This window comes from Acomys russatus, chromosome 17, assembly GCF_903995435.1.
Source record: "Acomys russatus chromosome 17, mAcoRus1.1, whole genome shotgun sequence".
Lineage (NCBI taxonomy): Eukaryota > Metazoa > Chordata > Mammalia > Rodentia > Muridae > Acomys > Acomys russatus.
Window position 1 is genome coordinate 64,042,149 of NC_067153.1, and position 27,676 is coordinate 64,069,824.

The following is a 27,676-nucleotide window of genomic DNA, read 5'->3' on the forward strand; positions in this document are numbered from 1 at the left end:
CATGAGGAACTTCAAAGGCGTCAACTTCGCGACCCTGCTGTGCAGCAAGAAGCAGGCCGAGGAGTTGCGGCATGACTTGAAGGTGGGGCCGCTCGGGTCACACACCTAGTGCTGCTCTGTGGGTTCGCCTCCCTTTCCTGTATTTGATTTAATTTATTTGTTGTTTTTATTTTTCATACTGGGGATTGGGCCTAGGATTTCATGCATACAGGAGAGCTGTATCTGTACATCAGTTTGTTTGGGCTTTTTCCGAGACAGGGTTTCTCTGTGTAGCCTTGGCTGTTCACTGTGTAGACCAGGCTGGCCTTGAACTCACAGAGATTCGCCTGCCTCTGTCTCCCCAGTGCTGGGATTACTGGTGTGCGCCACCACGCCTAGTTATTTATACAGTGTTCTGCCTGCGTGTACATCTGCAGGCCAGAAGAGTGAGCCACCATGTAGTTGCTGGGAACTGAACTCAGGACCTCTGGAAGAGGAGCCAGTGTTTTTAACCTCTGAGCCATCTCTCCAGCTTCCCAAAATAACCTTTTAGAAAGGCTTTTTAAAAAAGGTTTGGTGGTGCAGGCCTTTAATCTCAGCACTGAGCAGGTAGGTAGAGGCAGGCAGATCACTGTGAGTTTGAGGCAGGCTGGTCTACAGAGTGAATCCAGGAGAGACAGTGCTCTGTTACACAGAGAAATCCGGTCTCAAAAAACAAAACAACAACTACTACTACTACTAAGTATTATTATTTTTAAAGTTTTTTCTTTTTTTTCAAGACAAGGTTTCTCTGTGTAGCCTTGGCCATCCTGGACTCACTTTGTAGACCAGGCTGGCCTCGAACTCACAGCGATCCGCCTGCCTCTGCCTCCCGAGTGCTGGGATTAAAGGCGTGCGCCACCAAGCCCAGCAAAGTTTTTTTTTTCCCTTAAATTTATTTTTATTTCATGAGTGTTGGTGTTTTGCCTACATGTATGTCTGTGTGAGGGTATCAGATCCCCTGGAACCAGGGTTACAGACAGGTATAAGCTGACAAGTGGGTGCAGGGAACTGAACTCAAGTCCTCTGGAAACCAGCCAACGCTCTTAACAGTGAGCCATCTCTCCAACCCCTTTTTAGAGTTTTCTGAGACAGGGTCTCTATTTTGCCCTTGCTGTCCTGGACTCACTCTGTAGACCAGGCTGGCCTCAAACTCATAGCAATCCACCTGCCTCTGCCTCCCGAGTGCTGGGATTAAAGGCATGCGTGGTGGCACTCGGCTGCCTCAGTTGTCCTTGAATTCACTCTAGCTCAGGAAGATTTTTTTTTTTTAATTTATTTTATTTTATTTTATTTATTTTTTTTTTTGGTTTTTTGAGACAGGGTTTCTCTGTGTAGCCTTGGCCATCCTGGACCCACTTTGTAGACCAGGCTGGCCTCGAACTCACAGCGATCCGCCTGCCTCTGCCTCCCGAGTGCTGGGATTATAGGCGTGCGCCACCACGCGCGGCTGCCCAGGAAGATCTTGAAGTTTCAGTCTTTCTGCCTTAAACGCAGGCCTGTGCCAATAAGCCTGGTTTGCCTTTTGCCGTAGGAATATGTGTAACTTTATTTCTAGTTTTTTTTTTCTTTCTCTATCTCTTTTTTTATTCATCCTGCTCTTTCTTACGTCTTTCCCTTCCTAGGAGTTCCTGTCCAAATCTGACTTTCCCGGTAACCGTCCCGACGCCGAGAGAAGACAAGTCTGTGATGCCGTTCTGAGGGCTTGCAACCAGCAGTTGACTGCCAAGCTTGATTGCCCTGCGCACCTGAAGAGCCTTGTGGACCTGGCAGAGCTGGCCTGTGATGGCTATTTGCTGTCCACCCCGCAGCGCCCTCCCCTCTATCTGGAGCGCATCCTTTTCATCTTACTCCGCAACGGCCTGGCTCAGGGGAGCCCAGGCGCCGCCGCGCTGCGCCTTGCCGAGCCTCTGCATGCCTGCCTGCTGCAGAACTCCCCAGAGGCCGCCCCTCAGGACTATGCACTCGTGACCCGGGGCAGCTTCTCCCTGCTCTGGAAGGGAGCCGAAGCCGAGGCAGGGCCGCACGCTGCCTTCTCGGCTCGGCTGAGGGCCTTGAGTTTCTTAGTGCTGCTGGAGGATGACAGCGCCCCTTGCGAGGTCCCTCACTTTGCTTCTCCCACAGCCTGTCGGGTAGTAGCTGCCTATCAGATGTTCGAAGCCAGCAGATGCGGCCTGGACGACGCCGACGCCGACTTCCTCTATGACTCGCTTTCTAGGCACGTGATCCAAGTCTTAGTAGGCGAGGCTGGTGGCTCTCCCGGTGCTCTTTCTCCTCAGAGGGCCCTCTGCCTCTTGGAGCTCACCCTGGAGCACTGCCGCCGACTCTGCTGGAGCCACCACTACCACAAGGCTGCCTGCACAGCGGAGGAGGCCCGTGGTCACCTTAGGGACAGCAGTGTGGCTCCCGGCCTCCAGTTATGTCAGGTGGGGATCGAGCTGCTGGAAGCTGCGGAGCGAAGACCAGGGGCAGTGGCCCAGCTTCTGATGGAGGCGTCGGCTGTCCTGGACAGCAGCATGGAGGCGCCGGCGCCGCCGCTGCGTGCTCTGTATGACAGCTGCCAGTTCTTCCTCTCGGGCCTGGACAGGGGCAGCAAGAAGCAGTACGGGCTTGAGGGCGTGCTGAACCTGTCTGCCTTTCTTGGGGAATACTGCCCCCTCGTCCGGCAGCTGCGAGATGTGAGTTAAGGGCCTAGGGTAGGGTAGGGTGGGCATGTCACTCTGTGAGTAGCCGGAAGTTCTGGACGCTTGGGAAGCTGTCTGCTGTATTGTGAGAGGGCAGTGGCTCTCCTCTCCTCTGGTCTGTGCCAGGCTTCCGGAACTCCCGCTGGCACCTAGTGTGGAGCTCGCCACATCCCCAGGTTTCAGACCAGTGCCCCTTCCTTCCTCCTCAGGTCTCTGAATCTTCCTCCAAGCAGCAGCAGCATTTGGTTCAGATGCACTTCCAGGCCCTCCACCTCTTCACTGGGATGGTTTATGACTTTGCCCAAGGCTGCCAGGTACCATCTGGGAATCAAGAGATGTGGACAGTCATGGCTCTGAGGTTGCTTCTTTTTTCTTTTTCTTTTTCTTTTTGTAAAGAGCTTTTGGCTAGGTGTAGTGGCACACACCTTTAATTCCAGCACTTGGGAAGCACAGGCAGGCAGAGCTCTGTGAGTTCAAAGCCAGCCTGGTCTACAAAGTGAGTCTAGGACAGCCGAGGCTACACACAGAAACCCTGTCTCAAAAAAAAAAAAAAAAAAAAAAAAAGCTTTGGGTAAGGGCTGTGGTGGCTCACGCCTTTAGTCCCAGCACTCGGGTGGCAGAGGCAGGTGATTTCCAGGACAGCCAGAGCTGTGTAAAGAGAACTTGTCTCCAAAAACAAACAAACAAACAAACAAAGAACAAGCAAACAAACAGAAGGGCTTTGGAGTTGCATTGGTTTCAGTCATGCAGCAAGGTGGAAGTCCCAGCGGGTCTTTTTATGCCTCTTCTCACTCTCAAACCTTCTTCTTCCATCAGGTAACTGAGCTGGCCCGGGCAGCGGACAGTTGCAGATCTGCTGTTGTGTGGATGCTGGAGTCCTTAGAGGGCCTGTCAGGCGGAGAGCTGGCTGACTGCCTGGGCATGACTGGTTAGTACCTTGGGGCTCAGATGCGCTGTCTCGGGGAGGGCTGCCCCTTGTAAGGCCGGCAGGTAGGAGTTGTGTATGTGTCACACTGCTGAGTGTGAAAGAAACGACTTAGCTCCCAAGTGCTGGATCACAAGTTATATCTTTTGTTGTTGTTGTTGTTGTTGTTGTTGTTTTGTTTTGTTTTTTAAGACAAGGTTTCTCTGTGTAGCCTTGGGTGTCCTGGACTCACTTTGTAGATCAGGCTGGCCTTGAACTCACAGGGATCCGCCTGCCTCTGCCTCCCAAGTACAAGTTATATTTTAACTCCCCCTGCCACTCCCCACATTAGGGTCTCTACATAGCTCTGACTGTCCTGGAACTTGTGCCATAAACCAGGCTGGCCTTGAACTCACAGAGAACCACCTGCTTCTGTGCTGCCCAAGTGCTGAGATTAAAGGCGTGCATCACCATGCCCAGCTAACATTTTTTAAAAACAGATTTATTTTACATGTATGTGCAGGTGCCTGCATGTATGCGTGTGCACCTAATGTGTGCCTGGTCCCCATAGAGGCTAGAATAGCATTCAGATCTACAGAATTGGGGTTACAGTTGGCTATGAGCTTCCCTTTGGGTACTGGAAATCAAACTCAGGCTCTCTACAAGAATACCAGGTGCTCTTAAACACTGAGCCCCCTCTCCCACCCCTTTCAAGAGGGGGTTTCTCTGTGTAGCCCTGGCTTTCCTGGACTCACTTTTGTACACCAGGCTGGCCTCGAACTCACAGAGATCCGCCTGTCTCTGCCTCCTGAGTGCTAGTGTGTGCCACCACACCGGCTGACCGATCTATACCTTAAGCCCCATAACTTAGAGTTTTAAAAACCAGATAATGGGGCTGACAGATTGTTCAGAGGTTAAGAGCACTGACTGTTCTGCTTTTCTTCCAAAGGTCCTGAGTTAATTGCCAGCAACCACCTGGTGGGTCACAACCATCTATAATGTGATCTAATGCCCTCTTCTGGCCTTCAAGCGCTGTATACATAATAAATAAAATCTTTTTTTTTAAAAAACCCAAAAACAATCCATCAAAAACAAAAAAAAAAAAAACAAAAAAAACCAACCCAGATAATGCTGGTTATGGTGGCACAGGCACTATGAGTTCGAGACCAGCCTGGTCTACAAAGCGAGCCCAGGACAGCCAGGGCTAATACAGAAATCCTGTCCTGGAAAACAAACAAAACAAAAAAGCCAGAACAAAACCAGGCAAAAGCGGGAGGATCACAGGCTTGGGGGTAGCCTGGGCTCTGTAGCGAGTTGGACATAGAGGTCAACCTGGGCTATATAATACAGCAAGACTTCTCAGAAGAAGAAACAAGTATAGACCGGGGATGTAGCTCAGGGATCGAGCGTTGCTTGCTGCGTATAAGGCCCAGGGCTTGCTCTCTCTCGTGCTAGAGGGCGGGAAGAGGTCACGTGGAGCAAAAGCCCTTCTTCCTCGCTCCACCACCCGCGTTTTCCCTTTACAAGGCAGTCACTATATCTACTTGTCTGTCTGTTCAAGGAAGGGTGTCACTATGTACACCACGTTGGCCAAACGTAGCAGGTCCGCCTGCCTGTGCTTCCCGAGTGCTGGGTTGATAGGCGGAGGCCACTACACCTGGCTGCCTGCCTGTGCTTCCGGAGTGCTGGGTTGATAGGCGGAGGCCACTACACCTGGCTGCCTGCCTGTGCTTCCCGAGTGCTGGGTTGATAGGCGGAGGCCACTACACCTGGCTGCAGCTGTGTCTATTTTGAGAAAGTGCATTAGGTTGAGCAGCCCATTGGTTACAGCACTTGCTTAGCATGTTCAGTCCTGGAGTTTAGCCTTAGAACCGCCCCCTACTGCCCTCTCCCCTCTAATGCCTTAAGTAAAACTTCCTAAAACTTATTCATTCAACAAAACTGCCAAGCAGTATTAGATAAATCCCTGTGGCTTTTGGTAGAAAGTAAATGAATAAATGGATTATTATTATTATTAGGTCCCTCCCGCCCTGCCCCCCCCCCCCCCCCCCCGGTTTTTCAACACAGGGTCTCTGTAGCCTTGGCTGTCCCAGACTCGCTTTGTAGACCAGGCTGGCCTCGAACTCACAGTGATCCGCCTGCCTTTGCCTCCCGAGTGCTGCGATTAAAGATGTGGGCCACCACGCCCACCTTATTATTAAGTTTTTTGAGACAGTTTCTCGGTGTAGCCCTGGCGATCTGGAACTTACTTTGTAGACCAGGCTGGCCTCAAACCCACAGTGATTTCGCCCTGCCTCTGCCTCCCGAGTGCTGGAGTTAAAGGTGTGTGCCACCACGCCCGGCGTCAGTGCCAAATCTTACAGGCTGGAGAGCGTGTGGCATGTGGCATGTCAGGAAAACAAAAGAAGGTGCTTCAGTGGCGTGTGGGAAGAGAGGAGGCAGGATGGGCCGGTGTGACTCGAGGCCCTGCTCATGTGAGTTTTCTCACAGGGACAGTGGGCAGCAGCTGAAGTGGACACAAACGAGAGAGAGTTGCCTTTCTTCTTTCGCCCTCGTAGTCTGGGTTCCACAGTGTGCTCGGCTGGCAGCTGGTGTGCTGACCCCAGGCCGAGTGTCTCATCAGGGACAGGGAAACCCACCCTGACGGTCAGTTGTCCTTTCTCTCCCTGTAGCCTCTTACGCCAGCAACTTGGCCTACAGCTTTTTCAGCCACAAGCTCTACAATGAGGCTTGTGCCATCTCGGAGCTAGTCTGTCAGCATCTGGGCTTGGCAGAGTCAAGTGCTTGTGCTGAGGTGCCTCCTGAGAAGGTAGGAGGGACTGAGGGGTGTGGGAAGGGAGCCTATGTTGGTGGAGTGAAGTGAAAGGCCCAGTTAGTCTTCAGCCCTCAGTACGGTGGGGCGGGCACCATGCCTTGGGCAGCCTTTCCCTAACAACTTTGCCTGCGCCATGTTTTTTCCTCCCTTCCTTCCTTCCATTTATTTTTTTCTCTCAAGACAGGGTTTCTCTGTGTAGCCCTGGTTGCCCTGGACTTTGCAGACCAGGCTGGCCTCGGACTCACAGTGATCCACCTGCCTCTACCTACTGGGATTATAGGCGTGCACCACAATGCCTGGCGCTCCTTCCTTCTTTTTTTGCTTTGTTTTGTTTTTTCCAGACAGGGTTTCTCTGTGTAGCCCTGGCTGTCCTGGACTCACTTTGCAGACCAGGCTGGCCTCGAACTCACAGCGCTCCTGCTGCCTCTGCCTCCCCTCCTGGCTGCAGTGGTTCTTTAACATGGCTGTTGTTTGCTTTTGGCTTCCTCCTAAGCCTGTTCCACTCTTAGCTTCACATTAGAGGTTGGGCCCGTGGGTGGGCCAGTGACAAGGACAGTACAGGGCTGGCTGAAGGGTGTCGATGGCATTGCTTTGCCACCTCTGTGGCAGACAGTGAAGGGCACAAGCCCAGGTTGTGGGGCTGCTACAACAGCCTGGGCAGGAAATGGCTCCGTAGAAAGATCTGGGTGGCACAAGAAATCAAGGCCTAGTTGGAGTTTAACTAGCTGGAAGGAGATAGAAAAAAGGAAACTGTAAGAGTGGCCCTGCATTTCGGCGACCACCACACAGTGCCGTTTGCTGAGGGCAGAGTCACAGGAGGTAGAGCAGGTCCTTGCGGTTGTGAGCTCTGACCACGGAGGCCCCAGGAGGCATCGTCAGTCCTCGGGCCCCGCAGAGGGGCAGGGCCGCCGCGTGTTAGCGTGTGTGCTACATGATCCAGCTCCGATTCTGTGTCTGGTCAGCTACATAGGTGTTTCCGGCTGCATGTGGAGAGTTTGAGGAAACTGGGCAAACAGGCCGAGGGCTGCGCGATGGTGACCTTGTGGCTGGCAGCTCTGCGACCCCACAGCCCCGAACACATGGTGGAGCCAGTCACTTTCTGGGTTCGGGTCAAAATGGATGCAGCCAGAGCAGGGAACAAGGAGCTACAACTGAAGTGAGTTGGAGGGGGGAAGCATTGCCCCCACCCACGCACTGCGCATGTCCCTGACCTGGCCTTTCTGTGGTCCTGGACTTGCTATGTAGCCCAGGCTAGCCTTGGACTCCAGCTCTTTCCTAGTGCTGGGATTAAAGGCATTGCCACTGTGCTCAGCCCCCTCAGCCCACCCTTCACCCTTTACTGCTTGTGCCTAGGGATAGGCACACAGTGGTGAGGAGCTGCATTCGTGTTTTGTTGAGTTTCTGTTCTACCTGGAGAAATATAACCGTGTGTGTGTGTGTGAGTGTGTGTGTGTGTGTGTTTGCTTCATGCGGACCGACCATGCAGGACCTGTTAAGGGGTAAACTTGAGGTGGGTTGTTTAGTCTTTTTCTGGAGAAGTGACGTGTGTAAGAGCTGAGGATGTGGAGAAATGCGTCATCACAAGCCTCGGCCTGAAGAGCTAACCCCAGACAAAAAGGCACTGGGGCAGAGAGCAGCTTGGGGACGGGGAGGAAGGAGATGGGACGGGGTGTAGCGTGCCGAGTGAGGTGGTCCTGCCGCTCAGAAGATGGGACCCCTCTCCAGCCGTTGACCCGATTAGAGTTTTCAAGGCACAACCAGAAGCACAGCGAATGCCAGGCTGAGGCTGAGGCTCCCCGCGAGGGGCCAGACTGTCCTCAGGGCCGTCACCTGGGTGCTGATCTGCCCTGCAGGACCCTGCGTGACAGTCTGAGTGGCTGGGGCCCAGAGACCCAGGTCCTGCTGCTGAGGGAGGAGCTGCAGGCCTACAAGGCCATACGCGCTGACACCGGGCAGGAGCGCTTCAATGTCATCTGCGATCTGCTGGAGCTCAGCCCTGAAGAGACTGCAGCTGGAGCCTGGGCGCGAGCTGCCCACCTGGTGGAACTGGCTCAGGTTCTCTGTTACCACAGCTTTGCCCAGCAGACGGACTGGTGAGGAACCGCCACCAGGAGGCCGCCTTGGCTATAGTGTTGTGGCTTTCGTTTGTCTGTTTGTTTTTCGAGACAGGGTTTTTCTGTGTAACAGCTCTGGCTGTCCTGAAACTCTCTTTGTAGACCAGGCTGGCCTCGAACTCACAGAGATCCACCTGCCTCTGCCTCCCTGAGTGCTGGGATTACAAGTGTGCACCACCACGCCCAGCTCACTATTACGGTCATGAGGCTCAGTTTCCTGTCACTAAGGTCATTGGAAGTGAGATGTGTCCAGCTGTCTGTAGCAGGCCTTTCCCAGCGTGCTGTGGTTGCACTCACGGGTTGGGCCCACTTAGGTGCATCTCTCTGCAGCTCTGCCTTGGAGGCCGTCCAAGAGGCCCTGCAGCTTCTGGAGTCCGTGAAGCCGGAGGCCTGGGAGCAGGACCGCCTTCGGGACGATAAAGCGCAGGCCTTGTTATGGCTCTACATCTGTACCTTGGAGGCCAAGATGCAGGAAGTATGTGGAGCCGGGACAGCTGGGCGTGGATCAGTGGTGTGTTCCCAGGCTGCTGCCGCTGAGCTGGTACCAGGCCCAGTTCTTACTTCAGTCTCCTTTCCCCACCAGGGTATTGAGCGTGACCGGAGAGCCCAGGCCCCCAGTAACTTGGAGGAGTTTGAAGTCAATGACCTGAGCTATGAAGACAAAGTGCAGGAGGACCGTTTCCTGTACAGTCGCATCGCCTTCAACCTGGCTGCCGATGCAGGTGAGGGCAGTAAACATGGTGTCCTCGGGAGGCAGAGGTAGGCAGATCGCTGTGAGTTTAAGGCTACACAGAGAGACCCTGTCTCGAAAACTAAAAAAAAACAAAACAAAAACCCATGGGGTGTCATAGGCATCCTGGTGGCTTCCTGAGCAAAACCAAAATCACCAGTGTGAAAGAGGCCAGCCTCATGTGGGGCTATGGGACAGCTAGGAGGGGGGAGGCTGACACAAAGGCCAGAGCATGCTGTGGAGAAAGCCAAGTTCTTTCTAGATGGCCAAGTGGACAAAATGGTCACCTTCTTGTGGTTTACAGCTCAGTCCAAATGCCTGGACCAAGCCCTGGCCCTGTGGAAGGACGTGCTTACAAAGGGCCCAGCCCCGGCCGTGCGGAGTCTCCAGCAGACCGCGGCCTCCCTGCAGATCCTAGTGGCCCTCTATCAGTTGGTGGCAAAGGTAATGGGAGGCCTGGAGTCTATGCCGCAGGGTTAAACTGGAAGCTGATCTCCTTCACCTTTGACCTGTGCGCTTCCCAAAAAGTCATGCAACCTAAATATTACGAGCCAGGTGTGGCACCACACACTTGTAGTGCTAACACTTGGGAGGGCGAGGCAGGAGAATTATGAAATTACAGAACAGCTTGTACTAACGGTGATATCCTCTTTAAAAATAAACAAGAAGGAGAAGGAAGTTAGGGGAAATGTATAGCTTAGTGATTGGCCGAGTCCTGGATTCCATCCTCAGCATCACAGGACGGTGGGAAGCAAGAGTTTGCCCACTGCTCTTGGCTGCTACACTGTCTCTCCAGCCCCTTTTGGTGATTTTTCTTTTTCTTTTTTTGAGACAAGGCCTACGTAAAGCTCAGGCTGTCATTGAATTCACAGCCTCAGCCTTCCTGGGATCATGGGCATGAGTTCTACGGCTTCCCTTATAAAAAAGAAAGAAATGTTCTGGTTTGGAGAGGTGGCTCAGCAGTTAAGAGCCCTGGCTACAGGTCCAGAAGACCTGTGTTCAGTTCACTTCACAACCACGAGGTCAGATAGCCCAAAGCCTCTGAAAGCTGCTGTGGGCATCGTGTACAAGGGTGCACATATTATGTAGGCAGACACAAATGCACACAAAATAGTTTTTTTGAGGTTTTCTTTTTTAGTCTTTTAGAGGGAGGGGGATTTGTTTTTGTTTTTAAAGAAAAACTATGTGTATAAATGTTTTCCTTGCGTGTGTACCGTATGCATGCCTGCTGAGGTCAGAAGAGGGTCAGATCCCATAGACCTGGCATTACAGATGGCTTGAGCAGGCGTGTGGGTGCTGCCGGTCAAATCTCGGGCCTCTGTAAGTGCAGCCGGTATTCTTAACCTCTGAGCAATCTCTCTCGCCCCATTTTTCTTTTGTCTGAGGCGAGATCTCATTATGGAGTCTAGGCCAGGGTAAACTTACAGCGCCCAGTTTCTGCCTCTGTATTATAGGCTTCTGACCGTACAAAGCCGTTTAACGTGCTTTTGAAAGTTTGTGTTTGTTTATTGTATGTGTGTGGATGTGCGTGTGGCAGTCAGTCAGTTCTCACCTTCCCTGTGTCCCAGGCTCTCACCTAGGTGACGAAGCCAGGTGATAGATACCTTCATCTGCTCAGGCTGGCCAACTGTATTTTTGTGTATAACTTTGAGGGGTTGCACAGGCTCCCTTCCTCAGACCCAAAGGAAAGCCAGAGCAGATGTAGTGTGAACACCTAGAATTCCACCTAGAATTCAGCAAGCTTGGCTTCACCCCTTGAAATTGTTTTAAATGAAAACTCTGTTTTCAAAGTTAAGACAGGACTGGGAGGAATCTCAGTTGTAGGGCTCTTACGGAGTATGTTCAGGGTCTGGGCTAACCCCACCCCCCAGCCCCCAGTTAGCTACCATAAAATAGAATATGATTTGTGCCTGGCGTGGTGGTGATGGCGGCACACGCCTTTAATTCCAGTACTCCAAAGGCAGAGACAGGTGCATCTCTGTGAGTTCGAGGCCAGCCTGGTCTACAGAGAGTTCTAGGACAGCCAGGGCTGCAACAGAGAAACCAAAAAAAAAAAAAAAAAAAAAAGGCCAGTGAATCACCCGTGCTCAGACCCTAGATCCTCCTCCTGCCTTTACCTCACGAGCTCTTATATAAACTTGGGCAAGTTATCACACCTCTCTAAATCTAGTTTCCTGCTCCGTTCTATTGAGATTAGAATTACCGTGAGAATCAAGTGAGCTCATGTGTGGAAACTTCTTTGCCAGTGCCTGGAACAGTGAGCACCACCAGTGCTGGTGGCGTCTAGGCCTCTTGATTTAAGTTCTGTGGTGCTGGGAATCACAGTAGACGGTAGGCTGTGGGCTGAACTCCTTTCCCTGTGAGGTTTTATTTTTCTATTTATTTATTTACTTATTTTGGAAACAGAAGTTTACTTTGGTTTTGATTGGTTGTTTTTTCTAGAGTGGGTTTCTCTGTGTAACCTTGTCTGTCCTGGACTCACTTTGTAGACCAGGCTGGCCTTAAACTCACAGAGATCCACCTGCCTCTGCCTCCCGAGTGCTGGGATTAAAGTTGTGCATTGCCACGCCCGGTTACGTTGTGTTTTTGGCTTGCCTGGAAATCCCAGTGTAAATCAAGCTAACTTTAAACTCAGATCTACCTGCCCATCTCCTGAATGCTGAGAGCAAAGGTGTCACCTCCATTATTTTTTTTTAACAGTGTCTGGCTATGTAATCCTGACTGGCCTTAGCTTCCTCAGTCCTGGGGTTTTGAGCAGGTGCCACGGTGGCTGTTTCTTGAAACAGAATGGGCTGTGGTGGTGGCGGGTGGGAGGTAGAGGTAGATGGGGAGGGGTCAAGGAACTGAACTCAGGACCTGCGCCATCTCTCCAGCCCTGGTTTTTCCAGACAAGGTTTCTCAGCGTAGCCCTGGCTGTGCTGGACTCCTACAGACGAGGCTGCCTTTAATCCTTCTGCCTCTGCCTTCCACGTGCTGGGACTAAAGGCGTGCACCACCACCACCCAACTCAAGCTTGAATTACATAGCAAGTTCAAGGCCAGTTTTGAGTCACATGAGGCCCTGTCCCAAAACAAAGAAACAAGACCCAAAGTGTGCAAGGTGGTTGTAGGTCTCCTGAGGGTGGGTGATGAACACCCTGAGATCCCAGGTTTCAGAAGCCTGTTGCTCTTGGTTGGCCAGCCCCTACAGGCTCTGGAGACCCTGCTGCTCCTTCAGATTGTGTCTAAGAGGCTACAGGACCACGCAAAGGCAGTCAGCTCTTCCTGCCAGCTGGTCCAGCAACTCCTGAGCCTCGGCTGTCCCAGCTACGCCCAGGTGAGTGGCCAGAACAACATTATCCTGACTTTATAACACGACTTTATTTAAAATTGATTTTTAAAAGAAGTTTTATTGATTATTTATATAGTATTCTGCCTTCATGTACACCGGCACACCAGAAGAGGGCCCTATATCTCATGATAGATGGTTGTGAGCCACCATGTGGTTGCTGGGAATTGAGCTCAGGACCTCTGGAAGGACAGGCAGTGCCCTTAACTTCTGAGCCATCTCTCCAGCCCCCTATGATTGATTTTTAATAAAATCTATTTACATGTGTGTGCCAGCGTGTCTGTGTGTGTACCACATGCATGCAGTCCCCATGGTGGTCAGAAACGGCACTAGATCACTTGGAACTGGAATCACAGGCAGTTGTAACTACCCCATGTGGGTGCTGGGAACCAACCCTTAACTGCTGAGCTGTCTCTTTAGCCTTGTTACCCACCTTTTATATGCTGGTTCACACTTTTTCCTGCCGCTTCCTCCCCTGAACCTAAGTCAGCATGTACCACTGACTTTTTACATCCTGTGTGTGCCCGCTGTCCGTTTATCAAACATGTACCTCTCCAACTCTGTTTATCTCTTTTATTGTTTGTTTTGAGACAGGGTTTCTCTGTCTAGCCTTGGCTGTCTTAGAACAACTCACTCTGTAGACCAGGCTGGCCCTGAACTCAGAGATTCACCTGCCTCTGCCTCCCAAGTGCTGAGGTTAAAGGTGTGCGCCACCTCAGCCTGCCTTTCATTCCTAAAGGCGGAGATTTGGACTGCGGACCTCCTAGGTTTCTGTGACCCTCCCGGGTGCCTGAGGGTGTTTCTCTTTTGTTCTTTAGCCAACGGTTTTCTTTCAGTGTTGTAGTTAACTCAAAGTTTTCTGAGGATCAAATGAGCAGCTTTGTGTAGATTATAATGTCTGAGACAACACAATGTTCAGTGCTCAGCTTGCAATTTGGGGAGGTCTAACTAGCATGTGGGTGGCGTCCTCTGTCTTCTTGTAGTTCTACCTGGAAGAGGCAGAATCAAGCCTGAAGAGTCTGGACCAGACTACTGACGCATGCCAGCTCCTTTCCCTGACCCGCGCTCTGCTTCGAAGTCAGCTCTGCTGGGCTTGCCAGAAGGTGATTCCCACTGCCCACAGCTGAGCCCAGAGCTCATCTGCGTACCTGGTACAGTGAACCGGCATCCTCTACGGCAGCGGTTCTCAACCTGAGTATCACAGCCCTTTAGGGGTTGGCGGGGTCACCTAATACCATTGAAAATCAGATCTTTTTATTACAGTTTCTAGCAGCAAAATTACAGTTATGAAGTAGCAACAAAAGTGATTATACCACTGGGGGTCACCACAGCATAAGGAACTGAAAGGGAGCCGTGGGGGGCTGGAGAGATGGCTCAGTGGTTAAGAGCACTGCTCTTCAGAAGGACCCTGGTTCAATTTCCAGCAACCACATGGTGGCTCACAACGATCCACAATGAGATCTGGTGCCCTCTTCTGGCCTGCAGGTGTACGTACATGCAGGAAGAGTACTGTGTACATAATAACAAATAAATAAATCTTTAAAAAAAGAAAAAGAAAAAGAAAGGGAGCCTCTGTCATTGCCTTCCCCTGCTCCCAGACAGGGTTTCTCTGTGTAGCCCTGGCTGTCCTGGACTCACTTTGTAGACCAGGCTGGCCTCGAACTCACATTGATCTCCCTGCCTCTGCCTCCTGAGTGCTGGGATTAAAGGCATGTGCACCACAACTGACCCGCAAGCTTGATGTTTTCATGGCAAAGTCTTTATGCATGAGCCATCTCCCCAACATTCCCCCTTTTGTTGTAGGGTTTTTGTTTGTTCGTTCCTCTGAGTTGACAGGGCCTTGTGTGTGCTACACAAGTGCTCTGCTGCTGAGCTACCTTTTAGGCTCGTCTCACTTAATTCTGAAGGCTGAGACTTTGAGAAATTTTTAGGATTTTTAGGATAGATATCTGGGCTCTGAGATTTTCCCATAGCCAGGCAGAGTGTTCCAGGATGCTGAAAAGCCGTTGCAGTGTCCTCACCTGGTAGCAGGTTCCCCTCTCTTTGCCAGCTTCTGCAGACTGAGGAAGACAGCTGATACGGGAGCCACTTGCACCGTCCTAACATGGGCTGCAATGTGGAGTCAGCCTGGCCTCTAGGGTGAGACTATCACAAAGAGAAAGAGGAGACAGTGGCTTGTGTGTGAGAGGAGGCTTTGGAGCCCTGGTCTGGAAAACCTAGAAGGTTCCGCAGGATCTCAGCTTTGCTCCAAAGTATTTGTGTATGTTGATTGGTTCTTCTGGCGAGTTCTTGTTTTTCTTGACTTTTGATGTGCTATTGTTTTTCCTTTTTAAAAAAAAAAAAAGATTTATTTATTATTATGTATATAGTGATCTATCTGCATGTACACCTGCACACCAGAAGAGGGCATCAGATCACATTATAGCCACCACGTGGCGGCTGGGAATTGAATTCATGACCTCTGAAGGAGCAGCCAGTGCTCCTAACCTCTGAGCCATCTCTCCAGCGGCCCCCGCCACCCCCCACCCCCAACCCCGTTATTCTATTCTTTTTTTCTTTTTCTTTTTCTTCTTAGAGACAGGGTTTCTCTGTGTAGCCTTGGCTGTCCTGGACTCGCTTTGTAGACCAGGCTGGCCTCGAACTCACAGTGACCCACCTGCCTCTGCCTCCCCGCGTGCTGATTCTATTCTTAAAGGCAGAGACTTGCACTGCAGACTAGACATCTAAGGACATCTCAGGCCGAGTGACTTTCCCCTCTGGCATTTGTCCCTCCCAGGTGCCCGAGGGTGTTCCTCTGTTGCTTTCTGTCCTTCGGGATCCTGCCCTCCAGAAGTCATCCAAGGCTTGGTACTTGCTGCGTGTCCAGGCCCTGCACACCCTGGCTTTGTACCTGAGCCTCTCATCCAACGTCCTCCCAAGTGCCCTGCGTGAGGAGCTCTGGGATCAAGGTGAAAGGGAGGGGCTGGTGGCTTTCCCGCATGACGTCATGGCTGCCTTTGTGCCTCTTACAATGCTGCTTACCTAGAGCGTGCCTATGCCTGTGGTAGCAAATGAGTTTCCCCTCCCGTGCTACCTCTATCGCTTAATCAGTAGCTGCTTGGAATATTAAACTGAAAGGAATTCTGAGGACTGCCAGGGGACCCCAGGGAGAGTGCTGTGACTGGTTAGCGATGCTGGCCGTGGGTTTGCTGTCTTAGCTGAAGGGACTAGGCGTGCTGCTGCAGTCTGTCTCCACTTCACCCACCGCAGGCTGGCAGACCCCCGAGACAGCGCTCCTCGACGCACACAAGCTTCTCCGCAGCATCGTCATCCTTCTGATGGGCAGCGATGTGCTCTCTGCTCAGAAAGCAGTGGTGGAGTCAGCCTTTGCGAACTACGGTGCGCCTGAGCGGGACCCTGTGGAGTGAGCTGCCCGATTTGTCCCCACAGTATCTGCGTGGGGCTCAGCACTGACTTCTTGTATTTCATTCACCGCAGGGGAAAATTTAGTGCAAAAATGGCAGGTTCTAACACAGGTGCTGAACTGCTCAGAGAAGCTGGTCGGCCGCTATGGCCGCCTGGGGAACGTGAGCGAAGCCAAGGCTTTTTGCCTGGAGGCTCTGAAACTTACGACCAAGCTGCAGCTACCTCGCCAGTAAGTGACAGGATGTCGCTGTCAGCTCCGGCCATGTGCTTTTGAGTGTGGCTTCCCCAGTGACTGCAGAGATTCCTTGTTCTATCTAGAGAGATTAGTAAAAAGAGAGGTCCCATGTCTAAACAAGAAATGCTGAGTTAAGCAAGGTTAGCAGCTGATAAGCCTGATAAGTCTGTAAAGGGCAGCTAGTATATGGGCCACGGGAGCTTGGTGAGGAGTGCAAGCAGGAAATGGATTACCTGAAGGGATTTGGGACAAGACTGTAGACCAGTGGGATCGCATCTCGGACGTCCTGCACGTCGGACATGCACATCACCGCTTACAACAGCGACAGAGTTACAGTTACGAAGTCGCAGTGGACGTGGTTTCATGTTGAGGCCACCATAACATATTACTAAGGTATTAAAGGGTCGCAGCGTTAGGAAGGTTGGGGTCACCGGCGTAGAGGGTACGTCAGTTAGAGGACTCAGCAAGTCCTGGGAAGGGACAAGGGAAGACCCCAGAGAACAGTGCTGTAGTGACTGGTTCTCGCCTCCTCGCAAGGTGTGCCCTATTCCTGGTGCTGAAGGGTGAGCTGGAGCTGGCCCGTGGGGACGCTGACCTCTGTCAGTCGGACTTGCAGCAGGTTCTGTTCCTGCTTGAGTCTTCCACAGGTGAGCTGCCATGTTCCCTTCCGAGCTTGGCGGGGAGACTCCACAATGTATGTACCATCAGACAGGTGTCTGGCCTGAGCATCAGTGACTTCAGTCAGACCGTTAGTGTCCTCTTCCAGAGAGAGTCTGCACAGTCCTAACTCTCCCTGGCTGGTTTTCAGTGCCGCACCATGCCTCTGGCTTGTCTGTCTGTCTTTCTGTCTGTCCTCCTTTCTATTGGTCTTCCTGTGTAGTTGTGGCTGTCCTGTACTCACTAAGTCAACCAGGTTGGCTTTGAACTTAGGGAGATGCATCTGCATCTGTCTCCTCCATGCTGAATGCACCTGCCGCATTTTGTCTGTCTTTCGTCCTAAGGTCCGGGCGTGCTGGCACGTGCCTTCAATTCCACCATTCTTGAGGTGGATCTCTGTGAGTTCCAGGCCAGCCAACGCCATGTCATGAGACCCTGTCTCAAAGAACAACCAAGCAAAATAATTATTTTAGGGCTGACGAGGTGGCGCGGTAGATACAGATGTTGGCTGTCAACTGGAGCCCACGAAGTGAGATGAGAAGTGCGTGTGCGTGCGTGCGCGCCCTCTGACACCCAGCTTGTCAAGTATTCTTGTCCCTTTTGGCTCCTGTGCACCCCCCCCCATTCAGGTAGGAGCACGGAGCTCTGAGTGACAGTGGAGTGTGGAGTGGACTGCTGGCCGCTTGCTGGATGGAAAGAAGGCACTGGGAGGTTTTTCTTTTCTGAGTAATTTGCAAGTAAATGTGCAGAGCAGTTGAGCCCTGAAGTAGAGCTCTTGAGACTGTTGGTCAGTTTTGTTTTGTTGGTTTTTTGAGACAGGGTTTCTCTGTGTAGCCCTGACTGTCCTGGACTCAACTTGTAGACCAACCTGCCTCTGCCTCCCTGAGTGCTGGAATTACAGGTGTGGGCCACTGTGCCCGACTCAGTATTGTAATTTTTGGGGTTTTTTTCTTTGTTTGTTTGTTTGTTTTTCGAGACAAGGTTTCTCTGTGTAGCCTTGGCTGTCCTGGACTCACTTTGTAGACCACGCTGGCCTCGAACTTACAGCGATCTGCCCGCCTCTGCCTCCCATGCCTGGCTGGTATTGTAATTTTTTGATCTGCTCTCTCCCCAGAGTTTGATGCGGTGACCCAGCACCCAGACTCTGTGAAGAAAGTGCATATGAAGAAAGGGAAGCACAGGGCTCCTGTGCCCTGTTCCCCACAGCTACCAGAGGAGGAGCCCTTCCTGAGAGGCCCTGCCCTGGAGCTGGTGGCCACTGTGCTCAAGGAGCCGGACCCCGTCCAGCGCTCTGGAAACTCCTCCCCAGTCCTGAAGACCAAGCCACCACCCAAGCCTGGCTTCCTGTCCCACTCCCCGAGCTGTGACTGCTTGCTGTGTGCCAGCCCTGCCCTCTCAGCTGTCTGTCTGCGCTGGGTGCTGGTCACTGCGGGACTGAGGCTGGCCACTGGTCATAAGGCCCAGGGTCTGGATCTGCTGCAGGCTGTGCTGAAGGGTTGTCCTGCAGCCACCAAGCGCTTCACACAGAGGCTTGAAGCTCTTCTGAAACACAAGCCACCCTCCTCTTCTGTTCCAAGCCTCTTTGATGAGATCACAGCTCAAGTGTACACACACTTGGCACTGGAGTGCCTTAATCAGACATCTGAAAAGAGCCTGGAAAAGGTCTTGACTTTGGGGCTGAAGTTTGTGGCGACGCGGCTACATTTCTTGGAGTTCTGGCGGGCCAGTCTGCTCCTGGTTCAGGCCCTTGCAGAGCTGGCCAGCTTCAGCTGCTGTACTACCCAGCATTTTGCAAGTACCTGGGGCTGGCATCCACCCCTGACAAAAAGTCCCACGGTCTTAGAGCCCTCTAAGATTCAGAGACAAAAATGCTCTGGACGAAGTCGCAGGCCAATTGCCTCTGCCCCCCCACACCTGCAAAATAGTTCTCAGAGCGGTCTGGAAGAGGAAGTGCCGCCTTGTACCCCTAAGCCCCCAGGCCGGGCTAGGCAAGCCGGCCCTCGTGTCCCTTTCACCATATTTGAAGAAGCCCACCCTACAAAGAGCAAGGCCGACGTTCCCTTGGCTCCCAGAGTACACAGGAGGGCTCAGACTCGCCTCAAGGTAAGGTGGGACTGTGTCTAGGTGGTGGCGGCCTGAGGATGGGTGTCCACAGAGCACCGTCCTAGCAGAGTGTCCACTGGTCTGCAGGGCCCTGCATCTTCCTGGCTCCGTGGCCCCTCCCCTTGTCATCCTCCTCTGTGTTCTCTGGCTTTCTCTATCTCCTTCCAAATTGAGAGTTGCAAGTCTGAGAGTGGCAAATACAACACAGGGAGTTGGTGCTGGAGTCACCAGAACCTGCCGGTGCCACCACAGCACCCCCTGCTGTTGGGAGGCACTGCTGAGCGTTCCTGCCTTTATTGCTCCCTTTCCCTCTGTCAAAGGTGACCTTCAGTGATGACAGTGACCTGGAAGACCTTGTCCCAGCTGAACCACAACTTGTAGAGGAACCTAAGAAACGAGGAGCTGCTCCCCGTGGCCGGGGCCAAACTAAGAGGGGCCCGCGCTTGAAGACAGACGCGGCAGTGGCCCCTGGACATTCCAGTCTCAGTGGGGTCAGTGGGAGGAGTCGGCGGGCCACGAAGGTGGCATCCAAACCTTGTAAAGGAGAGAGACCCAAGACATCCGTCTGTACCCGGGCCAGCGCGGGACCCGAGATCATGAGAACTATCCCTGAAGAGAGTCTCGGAGAGGGCAACCAGCTGGAGATGAGCTTTGAGACTCTCAGGGGTTCCGATGGCGAAGACTCCGCCTCAGGTAGGACTCGGAGGAGCAGAAGCAGCAGGCGCGTGGTCCGTAGGGTTTGCCCCTGGGACTAAAGAGATGATATGATAGCTGGGAGGGCCTCCATTGTAGAAGAGGGGGCACTGAAAGGTCATGCCTTCTCCCCTAGATGAGAAGGCGTCAGCCGCAGGCCCTGGTCCACGCATAGGAGAGTGTGAGGTGCTGAGGCGGGACTCCAGCAAGGCAGAGCTACCTGTCCTGTACCCGGACAAGGAGGCTGACAGTGCCCCTAGTCCTTGGCTCCAGCCCCTTTCAGCCCCTGGACCCATTGGTGAGTATGCTGCCCCCTGAGGTCAGGCCACCCGAGAGAAGGCTGAGCTAGGTAGGACTCTTGGTGTCTGTCCTTTTTGGGGAGGCAAACGGATTGCAGGTATACATCAGCACATCCAGCTGTGCGTGCGTGCGTGCGCGTGGCTAAGCTTGTGTGCACACGTGTGGAGGCCAGGGGCTGACATCTAGCGTCTTCCTCAGTCATTTCTCCACTGTAGATTTTGAACCTGGCTGGCTTGGTTTCCTACAGCAAGAAGATCTGCTTGTCCCCGCCTCCTCAGCACGCTGCTGCTGAGCCTGCTGCCTCCTGAAACGCTTGTACAGCAGACACAGCTGCACCATCTCCCCAGCCTGTCTTCCCCGCCTCCCCCACCCCCACTCCCCAGACAGGATCGCCCTGTGTAGGCCTGGAATTTAATGCAGACCAGGCTACCTTCAAATTCAGGGAGACCCGCTGGCCTTTGCCTCCCAAGTCCTGGGATTAAAGGCCCAGGTTTTTATTTATTTGGGAAAGTGGCGTTTGCATACCTGTGGAGGTCAGTGGGTAGCGTTTGGGAGTCATGGTAAAGCTTTTACCTTCTGAGCTATCTCTGTGAGAACCCTTGTTTTGTTTTTGAGCTGGAGTCTCATGTAGGTCAGGTGGGCCTTGAACTCCCAACCATCCTGCCTTGGCCTCTCACATGTTGGGATTACCCAACATGCGCCACACCATGAGGCCCAGCTTTAAATTGTTTTTTGGTTTTATTTTTTTCTGAGACACAGTCTAATGGAACCTATGCCTGCCTGGAATTTTCTATGTAGCCAAGACTTGCCTACTCCACTTACCAAATGCTAGGAATCCGTGCATATACCAGCACAATTTGCTGCTAGGTTTTGTTTCTCTCCCGTCTCATTCTGAGACAGGATGTCACTGTGGTCTAAGAGCTGCCACTGCGGGCTAGGGAATCCCTGCGTCCCCCAGCCTGTCTATGCTTCTAGCTTCCTAGACCCAGTGGTCTCTGAGCCTGGTGGAGTTCTGCATTTTGTGTAAGAAACTTAGTCTCCCTGAGCTTTTGTTGCTTTGTAAAGTGGGGCTTCAGGGAGGGTTAGGCTGCTGCGATGCCTGTCAGGAGCCAGCAGTCCCCTGGCACGTTCTGCCATAAGCAGTCGCTGCTCCTCTCTGTGGGAGGTGACATAAGGACCCTTTAGAGGGTCCTATTCATTAAGAAATGGAGTGTTCATCTTTAGCAGTAACCCTGCCTGTTTTCTAGACCTTTCCACCCTGGATTCCATCTCAGACTCACTGAGTATTGCCTTCCGTGGTGTCAGCCACTGTCCTCCAAGTGGCCTCTACGCCCACCTCTGCCGCTTCTTGGCTTTGTGCCTGGGGCACCGGGACCCCTATGCCACCGCATTCTTTGTTGCCGAGTCTGTCTCCATCACCTGCCGTCACCAGCTGCTCACCCACCTGCACCGACAGCTCAGGTGAGTGCTGGCCATCAGGGTATACTAGGCAAATTCCTTGAAGTTCCTGGCTTGGAAGAGGACGGACTCATTTCTGCGTGTGTTGCCTGCAGCAAGGCCCAGAAGCAGCAAGGATCACCTACACTAGCAGAGCACCTGCAGAGGCTGGCCCTGAAGGAGAGTCCCGGCAGTGTCCCCCTGGCCCGCATCCAGCGCCTCTTTGCCTTCAGGACTCCGGGATCTGGCTACTTCCCCCAGGCGGAGAAGGACAGTTTCCGGGAGCACCTATCTCTCATCCCCAGTGGTATGGCATCTGCTTCTGCCTGGGTGGGCGTTGGGTGGGTGAGTGAGCTTGAGCATTGGCTGGTTTACCTAGGTTTGTGCTCTTTCTTTCTCTTCCTTCTGAGACAGGATCTTACTGTTTAGCCTAGGCTGGCCTTCAGCTCAAATACTCCCTCCTCAGCCTTCTGGGTGCTGAGATTTTAGGCATGTGGCACCACACCCTGTGTGTGCTTTTTTTTCTGACACTAAAGTGAAGGATCCCAACAGGTGATGTGAGCGCTTTAGTCTGAGTGGAACCTTTGTTGATTGCTCTGAGGGATACGAAGGGGTACCGGCTGCCGGGGAGAGAGAGAGCTCACCTTGAACCCCACTGACTAGGGAAGACTTGCCGGAGTTGTCTGGAAGACGGGGCTGCAAGGGCCTCCTGAAAGGTTGCGTGACTCTGGGTGTGTCTCCTGTGTGTGTTAGGGGTGACTGTCTGTGTGTTGGCCCTGGCCACCCTCCAGCCTGGAACCCTGAGCAACACTCTGCTACTGACCCGACTGGAAAAGGACAACCCCCCAGTTACTGTGAAGATCCCCACTGCCCAAAATAAGGTAGCGCTCCTGTACACGGGCTTGTGTTTGCCGGACGTGGGCCCTGGTGCCTGAGTTCCATGGCTAAGAGACGGGAAGGCGACTACTGCTAGGTAAGCCACAAGCTCTCCATCTCCCATAGCTCCCGCTGAGCTCCGTGCTGAAAGAGTTTGATGCCATCCAGAAGGACCAGAAAGAAAACAGCAGCTGCACCGAGAAACGAGCGTGGTGGACGGGGAGGCTGGCACTAGATGAAAGGATGGAGGTGTGTGCTCCCAGGCCGGGGAGCTTGAGTCCTGTCACAGAAAGGACCGGCGGGGAGGGGACAGCATCTTCCTAGCAGAGCTCCAAGTCAGTGTGGAGCTACCTCAGGTCCTTTCTTTGTAGACACCAGTGAAGAATTATGATCTGGCATGGCTGCTCACGGCGGTAATCCCCGTTCTGTTGAGGCTGGGGCGAGAGGGTTATCTCATGCTCAATCAAAGGCGCCTCAAAAATACAAAATAAACAAAATGTTATGTTATGTGAGGGGGAGCTAGCTGTAAGGAGAGCTCCCGACTTCAGTGGAGCGTGTGAAGACTGAGGTATGGTAGCACACGCCTGTAATCCCAGCACAGAAGAGGCAGGAACGCAGGAGTTGAGGCCATCCTCGGTATAGCGTAGTCGGTAGACTGTCTGCTTAGAGTGTAGGAACCTCTGTTCAGTTTGAGCCCTGGAACAGCAAACGTTGTGTGTGGTTGTACAAACTTGTAATCCTAGCATCAGGAAGTAGAGGTGGCAGGACCAGAAGTTCAAAATCTTTTTCTTGTCTTTCTTGTTTTTTGGTTTTTGTTTTTCTTTTCGAGACAGGGTTTCTCTGTGTAGCCCTGGCTGTCCTGGACTCACTTTGTAGACCAGGCTGGCCTCGAACTCTGCCTCCTGAGTGCTGGGGTGAAAGGCGTGCGCCACCACACCCGGCTCTGGCGAGCTTCTAATCCTAGCACTCACAAGGCTGGTGGACCCCTGTGAGTGTGAGGCTAGCACAGCCTATAAACTGAGTTCTAGGATGGACCATGCTGCACAGAGAGACCATCTCAAAAGCAAAAAAAAAAAAAAAAAAAGGCACACAGGAGCCGGGCGTGGTGGTGCACGCCTTTAATCCCAGCACTCGGGAGGCAGAGGCAGGTGGATTGCTGTGAGTTCGAGGCCAGCCTGGTCTACAAAGTGAGTCCAGGATGGCCAAGGCTACACAGAGAAACCCTGTCTCGAAAAACCAAAAAAAAAAAAAAAAAAAAAAAAACAAAGGCACACAGGACTTAGGCCCATTGTGCACTGGTTCATATTTGTCAAAAGCATGGTTGATCTTTGTCTCAGGAAGTGAAGACATTACAGAGTTTCTAAGACTCATAGGATGATTTCCAAAATACATCTTCAGTCTGACTGAAAGCTCCGTCCTGCCCTAGGAACTCATCACCTCCCTGGAGGAACATGTGCTGGGCTGCTGGCGGACACTGCTGCTGCCATGCAGCGCGGGCCCTGGCCCTGCCCAGGAGGCCTCGCGGCTACAGGGGCTGCTGCAGGAGTGTGGCTGGGAGTACCCTGACTCCACGCTCCTGAAAGTGAGTTCAGGACATGAAAGGGAAGGTGGCTCTTCTCCATCAGCCGAGGGTGGTGGAGTCAGCGGCCGCCCCAACCACTGTTGTCCTTCCTGTAGGTCATCCTTAGTGCTGCCAGAACTCTTACCAGCCAGGATGTTGAGGCCTTGGCATATGGACTGTGCCCCGCCCAGCCCGAGCGTGCCCGGGCGCTCCTGGGTGAGGCGGTAGGACAAGCACAGAGCCAGGTGGCCCCTCAACACCAGCATCTGGTTCTAGTGTTAGACAAGGTAAGCGCCTAGGGCGGTGCCGCCCCGGCTCCTCGCGGACCCTGCAGCATTGGCGCGTCTGTGGCTGCGATTGCTGACCTTGGAAGTGCTTTTCCCCAGGACCTGCAGAAGCTGCCGTGGGAGAGCATGCCCACCCTGCGGTCCCTGCCCGTCACCCGGCTGCCCTCCGTCCACTTCCTGCTCAGTTACTCTGTCTCCAAGGAGGTGGGGAGCGGCCTGGGTAGCTGGGGAGAGCCCTGGAAAGAGGGGAGCCTGGGTAGCTGGGAGAGCCCTGGGAAGAGGGGAGCAGCCTGGGCAGCTGGGGAGAGCCCTGGGGAAAGGGCTGGGGGAGGGGAGCTGGGGGGGGAGGGGGAGTGGGGGGGGGAGCTGGGGGGTGGGGGGGGCCTGGGCCTCCTGGACTGACCTGACTGCCAGGCCTTGCCCCTCAGGCCGGGGCCTCATCAGTGCTGAGCCAAGGTGTGGACCCACGGAATGCCTTCTACGTGCTAAACCCTCACAGTAACCTGTCAAGCACGGAGGAGAGGTTTCGAGCCAGCTTCAGCAGGTCAGGGATGAGGCGGAACGCAGGCTGGGGAAGGGTGCTTGTGCTCCAGAATCCGTGTTGCGTCTCATCCCTGCCCGCTGTTCCCTCTGCCCTGTTTGCTGCCCGGCGTCTGCCATGTACTGACAAGGCGTTTCCTTGCAGTGAAGCTGGCTGGAAGGGAGTGGTTGGGGAAGTGCCAAGCCTTGAGCAGGTGCAGGCCGCCCTGACAGAGCGCGATTTATACATGTGAGTGTTTGGGGCAGGGGCGTAGGGGAGGAGCCCTCTGGAGGAGGGGCTCATTTCTGTCAGTCTGGGTTTAGCGCCTTTGGAGACAGGTGGAGGGCCTGGGACCGATCATTCAAGGCTTGTCTCTCTTCCTGTGCCTCAGCTATGCAGGGCATGGCGCTGGTGCCCGCTTCCTGGATGGGCAGGCGGTCCTGCGGCTGAACTGCCGGGCAGTGGCCCTGCTGTTCGGCTGCAGCAGTGCAGCGCTCGCAGTGCACGGAAACCTGGAGGGGGCCGGGATTGTGCTCAAGTACATCATGGCTGGCTGGTAAGCTGGGGCGAGACCTGCCCCACCCCTCGGGACTCAGCCCCGACTTGCTCACACGTGCCCCGCTTTCCCCGGCCCTGGGTCTCCTAGGCCTAAGCCAAGGGAGCTAGCTCCTCACTGGTTCAAGCCTCTTCACTCATCTGCCACCAGTAACGCTCTCCAACGTCCCTGGTCATAGCCCTCACCTGTATCTCTTCGTTCTTTGTCCCAAGCCCCTTGTTCCTAGGTAATCTCTGGGATGTGACTGACCGTGACATTGACCGTTACACGGAGGCTTTGCTCCAGGGCTGGCTTGGTGCAGGCCCAGGGGCCCCGCTCCTCTGCTATGTCAGCCAGGCCCGACAGGCTCCTCGACTGAAGTATCTCATCGGCGCTGCACCCGTAGCCTATGGCCTGCCTGTCTCTCTGCAAACACCCTGAAGCTGTCTTATCTGTGGTAGAAGCCGAGTGGCTATCTATCTCCAAACTTAGTTTTAACTATTTAGAATTTTAAAGTGATTTTTTTCCCCTGGTGTTTTGTATAAAATGTTTCCTTTTTAATGTGACCTTAATAAAGAGATTCCAAGCCACATTTTGCAAGAATCCAGAAGCGGCTAACGACGACAGCCCCTCCCTGGTTTCTGCTGTGAGGATGTGAAGCTCTGGGGAGAAAGAACCACAGGGCACAGTTGGGTGTGGCTGGGCCACGGGTGACAAAGCTGAACCTACAGCCATGAGCAATGCTCAGTGGAGAGTCCTGAGTTCCAGGCCGTCCAGTGCTACATAGTGAGACCCTGTCTCAAGAAAACAAAACAAAATGCTCAAATTGTAGGTAGAGGAAAGGCGCCGAGGCTGTTTTGTTTTCTGAAACAAGGTTTCTCGGTGTGGCCATGGCTGTCCTGGACTCGCTTTGTAGACCAGGCTGGCCTTGAACTCACAACAACCCACCTGCCTCTGCCTCTGCCTCCCGAGTGCTGGGATTATAAAGGAGTGCGCCACCACCAGCCGGCTAGCGAGTATAACTTAACCCCTTTCTTCATAAGTTCTATATCGTGGCTTTTCCTCAGTCATAGCACCTGTTTCTTTCTAGCTGGCAACCCCACCCCACCCCCACCCCCAGAATCCTGTCTCTGTAGGAAGGGCTGCCTATCCTTTCCTGCCTCAGCAATTGGCTGGTGAGAAAAGGGGCTGGAGAGACGGCTCAGAGGTTAAGAGCACTGCCTGCTCTTCCAAAGGTCCTGAGTTTGATACCCAGCAACCACATGGTGGCTCACAACCATCTATGATGAGATCTGGTGCCCTCATGCAGAAATACATGCAGGCAAAACACTGTATACTTAATAAATCTTTTTTTTTTTTTTTAAGAAAGTGTTTACAAAAACATGATGCAGCCATATGAGCAACAATACCAAAGTTGAGGGTGCAGAAAGTTAGTTAACCTCTACACAGTGCGGAAAGCGATCACCCAGCAGTTGAGGGTGCAGAAAGTTAGCCTCTACACAGTGCGGAAAGCGATCACCCAGCAGTTGAGGGTGCAGAAAGTTAGCCTCTACACAGTGCGGAAAGCGATCACCCAGCAGTTGAGGGTGCAGAAAGTTAGCCTCTACACAGTGCGGAAAGCGATCACCCAGCAGTTGCTATTCTCGCTAGGGCTGCTACACCGTGGGGTTTTGCCACTCATGGTTTCTCTCTCCCTGACTTAACTGTTAAGCTTCTGGGAAGCATCCATCTTATATTCATATACCCCTCATACCCAACGCACAGAAATATAATCATGGCGGGGCTAGAGAGCTCAGCAGTTCACCCAGAGGACCTAGGTTTGGTTTGCCTGCACATACTGAGACACAATAAAGGGGAGAAAACCACTCATGTCGTACACTTGTTCCTTGACAATGCTGCCTCTTTAGTGTTTCCACTTCACCTGTTCCTCAAGCGCATTAGTGGTGCTGTCAGAACCCAAGCTCCCTCCTGGCCACCAGGGTTGTCCCACCAACGTGCAGTAGCATGCACGCTTTACAGTCTTTCTTTTTAAATTTATGATGTACACAGCGTTGTGCCTGTATGTGAGCCAGCTGGCCAGAAGAGGGCACCAGATCTCATTATAGATGGTTATGAACCAACGTATTGCTGGGAATTGAACTCAGGACCTTCGGAAGAACGGCCAGTGCCCTTAACCTGTGAGCCATGTCTCCAGCCCCTGGCTTTACAATCTTTCGGTTGTATTCTGGGAACGTTAAATAGAGTTTCAAGTTCCAGCCGGGCGTGGTGGTGCTCACCTTTATCGCCAGCACTCGGGAGGCAGAGGCAGGAGGATCTATCTCTGGGAGTTCGAGGCCAGCCTGGTCTACAGCGTGAGTCCAGGACAGCCAGGGCTGCACAGAGAGAAACCCTGTCATGAAAAAAGGAAAGAAAAAAGAAAAGTTTGAGGACCAAAGCCCTCTTTACTACTAATCGTGCTAGCTTTGGTACACTTGG

At 53.0% G+C, this 27,676-nt stretch overlaps 1 protein-coding gene across 1 annotated transcript; it reads left to right on the forward strand.

The window, feature by feature from the left end:
- Espl1 (extra spindle pole bodies like 1, separase) lies at positions 1-25,783 on the forward strand. Its single transcript, XM_051160426.1, has 30 exons — positions 1-82; positions 1,644-2,696; positions 2,912-3,016; positions 3,519-3,630; positions 6,279-6,415; positions 7,384-7,577; positions 8,275-8,514; positions 8,866-9,010; positions 9,119-9,257; positions 9,570-9,709; positions 12,446-12,580; positions 13,576-13,695; positions 15,369-15,540; positions 15,842-15,970; positions 16,070-16,226; positions 16,770-16,879; positions 18,004-18,992; positions 19,313-19,685; positions 19,822-19,983; positions 21,233-21,446; positions 21,539-21,729; positions 22,176-22,303; positions 22,425-22,547; positions 23,725-23,880; positions 23,976-24,146; positions 24,246-24,350; positions 24,575-24,690; positions 24,832-24,915; positions 25,058-25,222; positions 25,435-25,783. Exons 1-30 carry the CDS (start codon positions 2-4, stop codon positions 25,640-25,642), a joined length of 6,354 nt encoding a protein of 2,117 aa, XP_051016383.1. The 5' UTR covers position 1; the 3' UTR covers positions 25,643-25,783.
- Positions 25,784-27,676: the final 1,893 nt, after the last annotated feature.

What these genes read in the sequence shown, in the direction of transcription:
- Espl1 (XM_051160426.1), top strand. Translation starts at nt 2, where the DNA reads ATGAGGAACTTCAAAGGCGTCAACTTCGCGACCCTGCTGTGCAGCAAG. An exon ending in TCTGCTGGGCTTGCCAGAAG is followed by an intron (nt 13,696 to 15,368) that starts GTGATTCCCACT and finishes TGTCCCTCCCAG; the next exon opens with GTGCCCGAGGGTGTTCCTCT. An exon ending in TTCAGCCCCTGGACCCATTG is followed by an intron (nt 19,984 to 21,232) that starts GTGAGTATGCTG and finishes CCTGTTTTCTAG; the next exon opens with ACCTTTCCACCCTGGATTCC.